This window comes from Alligator mississippiensis, chromosome 2 (genome assembly GCF_030867095.1).
Source record: "Alligator mississippiensis isolate rAllMis1 chromosome 2, rAllMis1, whole genome shotgun sequence".
In the NCBI taxonomy this organism is placed as follows: domain Eukaryota; kingdom Metazoa; phylum Chordata; order Crocodylia; family Alligatoridae; genus Alligator; species Alligator mississippiensis.
The window spans coordinates 149,253,815-149,260,536 of NC_081825.1; the positions used below are offsets into that span (position 1 = coordinate 149,253,815).

Here is a 6,722-nt window from a genome sequence, read left to right on the forward strand (position 1 = left end):
TCCATACTGCTTCAGAAAGCCTAAAGAAGCCAGTGCTTTGATCTGGACATGCTTCTTCAGACACAGAAGCATCCAAAGCTTCTCCAGCTCCGAAGCACAGTCCGAAGCCTCACACAGACCTGCTGAGCACCACATATCCCTGGGACAATGATTGTCAATGATTCTCATGCCTGCCCCTCCCTGCCTTGGGATCCTTTCAAGGGTGCGGCAGGGTGACACACAGTGTTAGGGGACAAAGCGTCAGGGGAAATACTGTTAGGTATTCAGACATAATTTACAAGATAAACCCAGATTTTTTTCAAATAGGAAACCATAGTTTTAAAAACATTCTGACCTTCTGTGGTCTTTCTGAGTTCTTCGCAACAGAATTGCTCTAGTATTTTTCTTTAGTCAAAAAATACATGAAAACTAAGAGAAAACATTTTGCAAGAGGGGCCTTGATTCTATCAAGGATTGCCTTGAGTCTAAAAATATTGAGAACCACTGCCTTAGGCTCATCCTCAGCTCCTGGGCCCTACTGCATTACATTGCCTTACCCCCTGGGACAGGCCCAAAATGCAGAAGTCAGAGCACAGAGAGGGAGTCCAGAATTTCCACCTGCTGTTGCAGCTAGAGTGATAGTGGGGAGTGGCCAAGTGGCAATATCCCATGGGAGTTGCAGCTTAAGCCTTTCTGGACTACATGCAGCCCATGGACTGCCAGTTGGACAGACTTGGTTTATGGCATTGACAAAGCTGTTGGGTTAGAAACAAATCACGCTGGGACTAACTCTTAGTAATTTTGTTTAGCAGGCACATCTGTGGTAGAGAGTACAAGGTCTCCTCCAAAAATGTAAAGCTATCATTGGAACATCCATAGTGTAATAAAAATGCAGATCCATAGATCAACTGAAATGCACACTGAAATGCCTGATCTGCTTAAAAGCTATAGCAAGCATGCTGTCGGCAAATACAAAAAACAGGTCATCTCAGGGGCTTTGTTAATAGAATAGTTTCATAGCTGTGACTTTGCATAACTATATTTTTTGAGAGAGAACAAAATTCAAAGCAACTTTTCCAGCAGTTTTAAGTTACTTGTTGAAATACTGCTTGATCACAAATCTACCATTACTGCCTTCTGAGCTACGCCTGCTGGGTTCTAGAATCTCTGCTATTGTAATTCTTCAGTTGTCTCCTAAGTCCCTTAGGGTTGGAAGGTATCTCAAATCACTTTTCCATATTCTTTATGTATCCACCACCCTGATGGAAGGCCCAGCGATAACTGTTCCTACCACAACTGAGGGCAGCTGTGAGGCAAAGTTAAATTAACATAATCCCTGTCAATGAAACCGAGAAGCAGTCACAGAACCTGCAAGGTTGCAGTAGCAAAGATATAACCCAAACTGAAGTGTGATACATACATTGGGGAAGAGAGAGTTTAAGGATGGGCAAGTACTGATCTACTTGTTGCCCATCCTTCCACAGATCCTACTGTGAGCAGTCAGTTGGATGTAGGCATGATTCAAACTGCCACCAACTTAAACAGCAGATTGGGTTTGGTCCTATCTCTAGCTCCACGCTGACAAGAAGTTGTTTTTGCTTAATGCAGCAATCCTAGATGGATAGGTGGAAATAGGCTTTCTCCTTCTCCTTCTTTTTAAATCCTGCCAGGAACTGTATTTCTTCCCTGTCACTGTGTGTGAATCTTTCACGTGCAGCTGAAAAGCTGTTAAAGTAGGTGAAAGTGAGTGTAAAAAGGAGAAACTCTGAATATTATTTTTTAACAACAGTTTAACAGCCATTAATTCACTAAGCTCATAAACAAAGAGAATGAAGTGTCTGTGCAGAAAGGAGGATTCTCATGCACAAAAAGGAAAAGCATTAGAAGGGTGGGTGAATCAAGGGGTCAATAAACTCCAGCTTTGAGCCAACTCGGTGTACACAACTGTATAGAGTCCAATATATTGTTGTCAGAGGCAGTGCTTTTGAAAAGAATGGTATGGTGGACTTGCAGACAGGAGACATTGCCTCTGTTTCTATTTTGCTCATTGTCTATATAATAAGCTGAATTTAAGCAATGCAATAATAGCTGCTGACACCAGGCTGCCACAATTGCAAAGGTACACTTAGTAAAGTTCTATAGCTACATCTCTCACAATTTTCAGAGCTGTGTGATAAGGCTGGGATGCCATCAGTGATGTTTGACATTATTAAGTATTGAATAATACCATCTGTAAATTGATGGTCTACATAAACCCTCAAAATACAGTGGTTTGTTTTGGTCTTTTTTTAACATATCAATTGCAATTACATCAGTTGCAATATCTTTCAAACAGGGAATTAATAGAGCAGCAATATTCTCAAATGTGAAAAGAGGATAAATCAAGTGAAAAGACTAGAGTATCCATGAATCAGAGACCTCATGGCCATCTTTCTTCCCTTGCCCTGGATTTTGAAATGTTACCAGTATAAACATTATTTGAGAGTGAAATCAACCAAAAGAAACGGAAGGGAAAAAAGCCTGTTTTAATTCTTCTCCTGGCTTTCTCCCCCATGTACATGTTCAGTGATACCATTCTATCTTAAATTAGGTGAAGATTCCACCATGCCTTATAAAAGGTAATTAAAAAATAAATACAGGTTTCCCTCACTTTATGCTGTACATGCATTCCTGGAAAATGGCACATAACTTGAATTTGCATAAAGGGAGCACAGATCCACACAGGAGACTACATTTTGGTGCGCATCATATAACAAACTTTTGGCATAAAAAGGGTCATCACATAAGAGCAAATTCTCACATACAGAACCCAAATAAAGTGAGGGAAGTAATCAAGTAATAAACCAGTTATTTGTAAGTGCTACTGGAAGCAATTCGTTCTAAGCTTGGATCTGTCATTGTGAGTTTTCCTGCTTAATACAAGGAGTGTTTTATCCAAACTTATCCAAGTGTTCCATTTTTGTTTCTGCAGCTTGGAACAGAGAAATCTCACCCTGGAGACAGAAATGATGACCCTTCACGAAGAGCTGGATCAAGAGAGGAAAAAATTTACAATGGTAGAAATCAAAATGCGCAATGCCGAACGGGCAAAAGATGATGCAGAGAAGAGGAATGATATGCTACAAAAAGAGATGGAGCAGTTTTTCTCAACATTCGGAGAACTGGCTATGGAGCCTCGCAGACCAGAGACAGGCAACACTGTATGGATCCAATAAGCATTCGTAATCAAAACTGTGGAAATTTGGGAAGCATTAGCTGGGTATTAGACTGCATCAGGTGGCTGGTCACCTGACTGAGGCTAGCACTCAACATAAGGTTGTAAACCCTTGAAGGAAGAAACCAAACAGAAATTAACTACCCCATGTCTGCAACGTGTACTTTCAAGTTATATTCTTTAAATGCTTCATGATGCTACTGTCAAGTGTTACAACTGGATACGTGTATATAGATTTAAAAAATCATCCTAAAGAGAGCAAGAAATGCAGCTCAAGAGATATTTTAATGCAAGGCTTGTATTTAAATTGGTACACTGAAATGTTGCAATCAAGCTTTATATCAAGGCACTTAACATAATAAAGTATTTTTGGCATTGTGTTACCATCAGCTTATTTTGTATATCTAATTTTTTGTTGTTTTGTTTTTGTTATCCCCTTTACTGGGGAATGAGATAAACATATATATATATATATATATATATATATATATATATATATATAATGTCAGTTATTAAAAACAAAAGATTAATGCGTGGTTGTGATATTTGTGCCAATAGATTTGCCATGACCAAAAAAAAAAATGTAAGTAATTTTATAAAAATATAACATGATCAACTGGCTAGTTTGGGACTTTTCTCTTTTGAGATACATATATAAAATATCCTGGTTATGTTGGAGTGTCAGGCCCATTCTACCCACATAAAATAATGGTACATGTTCCAAAGTCCGAAAGAAGATGATCTCATTAAAGAATCTTTACCTCATGTGTACGGAGATTGCTTGGCCCCTCAAAAGCTCAGAACCCAGCTGCAGGTGCTCAGCTGCTAATAGTCTTCCTGGCTGAGAGACTAGCAACCAGCTGGATCTGATACCAATTCATAAGGAAGGAGCCATAAAGAGAGTTGCAAAATTCTACAAGGGGAGTGCAAAGGAAGGAGAGGATAAGTGGTGGTGCTGGGGAAAGGCACAGACCCAGACAGATTCATCTCTTATTACCTGAAGGAAGACAGCTGCATGTTTGTTTGTACTTTCATTAGCTTATTAGCTGTGGGTTCAAAGCTGTTTCTGGAAGAAATAAAAAATGTTGCATCCTGGAAAGCAGAACTCATTCCCCTATCTAAAAGAAAAATGGTAGGTTATCTGCTCAGACCACTGCATTTTTTTCCCCCAGAGTAATTTTTCTCCCATCCTAGTTCAGTTTTTCAACAAATAAAAAATAAACATTAAAAAATATATCTGGATGAAATACGTGAAAAGGGATGGTTGAATGGGAAATGCTTCATATGGTCTCTGTCTGTGATTTTAACTAAAAACTTTTGTCCATAAGGTCTGTAAAAGAAATGAACTCAAGCTGGCCATAAAAAACTAAGAAACTGTGAGCCTAATTGAAAACCTATTGTTAGAATGAGGCTGGATGCAATTATCTGCTCTGGACTGACAGAGCAGAGCAGTGCCACTGTGTCTGAGCAGAAATGCAGCTTAGTGCTTTCTGGCTCACAAGACCCCCTGTAGCCTCCTCCACACCGCCCCCCCCCCCCCCCCCCCAGCCACATGCTGCCTCTGTCCTGTCTGCTGTCAGCTGCTATACTGTCTGCTCACCTTGAGGGCAGGCAGGGCCAAGTATCCCCAGGCAGTCTGAGGCACTGGGCAGGACAGAAACAGGTGTGGTGGAGACAGGACAGAGCTGTAAAGTGGGGAGAGGTGGTAGGTAGGGGTTCATGCTGGAGTGGGAGGAGTGGGGCTGATGGGGGTAAAGTTGTGGAGTGGGCTGGGGTGAGGGCAGCATGGTGCAGGGTGCAGTTGTGGGGGCATTAGGCTGTAGGCATGAGGCAGGTTTCTGTTTTCTCAGGTTTCTTTTTGCCAGGTTTCTGGGTGACAGGTCAAGCCAGATTTAGGAAGTTGATGTTAAATCCCCAAGTTTGAAGTCAGCCCTTGTTACTGCCATGCAGGGCATGGCAGAGTAATTACTTAATTATATAATTATAAAATAATTATATTTACATTTTGTTTACAAAATGTTTGGTTGTTAGTAAAAAGTGTGTGGATAGTCAGTTAAAAAAAGAGTGGGTTAGCTGTCTGGTATTTCTTTCAGATGTGCTGTCATGTATTTGAAGGCCTCCCCAGAGAACAAGTATAACAAGTCCCAACCTCACACTTGCTCTGTTACCAAAGAACAGTGCCATTATCAGCTTGGAATTAAGTCCTTTCTCAAATGAAATACATGGTGCTCTTGGCTCGTTTGGAGCCAGCATAGCAATGTTGGATTGAATACTCCCTGAGTAAAAAAAGCAGTCCTCTGCAGGTGGTCCAATTACTTCTGCCCCAGGTTCTTAAGATTTGGGTAAGTGGTACATGAAATCTCATGTGGGCCGTTTGTATTAGGAGTAACTTTACTCTCCCATTTACATTGGTTAAATGGAAGGAGAAAATACTGGTAGGTTATTTTGGCAATTATTTCTTTGCTTCTATTCATTTTATTTTTTTAAATTCATTTGTCCCTTTAAAATAGCCCTTTAAACATAAGAACCCACCTCTCCCATTCCACCTCACAAATAAAATCCCATTTTATAGCTATTGTTCAGTTTTTAAATCTCTGTCAGGGGGAGGGCTGAAAAATATGGCAAATCAAATAAATCAATGGGAATGCTTAACAAGGCAAATTACAATGTATAATTTTGCATATAATCTTATAGGAGGAGAGCAAAAGAATACATGCCACCACCACTTTTGCTCTGCCTGAGTCTATTACCAAGGAACTATTTTGTGAGTAACAAGATGTGATTACTGTGGAGGAGAGTTTCTAGTCTGACAGTAGATCAGACTTCTAGTGAATAGGATGCCACATAATGTGTGCCTTACTTGATATTAATGTTTTTGAGTGGTTGTGTGGTTTGGATACTCCACTGGGAGTTGGGAACGTGAATCCTATGCACTCTACTGACCTTCTAAATGACTCTGGCCACACTTCTTTGTGCCTTTGTTTTCCTCACTCAGCCTTTGTCCATCTTGTCTAAAAAGATGGCAAGTTCTCTTCAGAACAGTGGCTGACTGCTGTTTTGAATATATACAGCACATAGCACAGGGGGTAGATCCTAAACACTACTATGATACAGCTGATAGTAATATCACTCGAGAAGGAATGGACTTGAGGGAAGACAGTACATCAAATAATCCACACTGCGCTCTGCTTTCAAAGAGTTGTTTTTATTTCCAGTCACATACATAGCTTTATTGATTCACACACAGGAATTTTAAAATGTTGAATGTCTTTTTGTGCGTGTGTATGCAAGTCATTTCCTGAAGTAATTATACTTTTTCTGAAAAGTCTGGTGCTGTTTGAAGCTGAAGTTTGGAGTGGGGAAGGGAGTCAGACTTTTACACCTCACTGCTGTAGAGGAACCGTGCATGTACCTCCTTCGCACACCAGAACAAAATCAGTCACAAACAGTACAATAAAAGACCATATGAGCTTTTATTTATTCATTTATTTTACATAAAGGAACTACATCTAGTCTCAGCAGTTGAACA

The 6,722-nt window shown here is 40.2% G+C and overlaps 1 protein-coding gene across 7 annotated transcripts in view; it reads left to right on the forward strand.

Annotated features, from left to right (window-relative positions):
- The window catches only part of ARHGAP24 (Rho GTPase activating protein 24), a 520,920-nt gene extending 517,338 nt beyond the window's left edge, over positions 1-3,582 (forward strand). For 6 of the 7 annotated variants that reach the window (XM_006265457.4, XM_014600612.3, XM_019488171.2 and 3 more), the window contains one exon: positions 2,951-3,582. In XM_006265457.4, the coding sequence (XP_006265519.1) occupies positions 2,951-3,194 (244 nt within the window). In that variant the 3' untranslated portion in view covers positions 3,195-3,582. The remainder of the gene's footprint in view (positions 1-2,950) is intronic. The other variant, XR_009459915.1, reaches the window with a different exon arrangement.
- Positions 3,583-6,722: the final 3,140 nt, after the last annotated feature.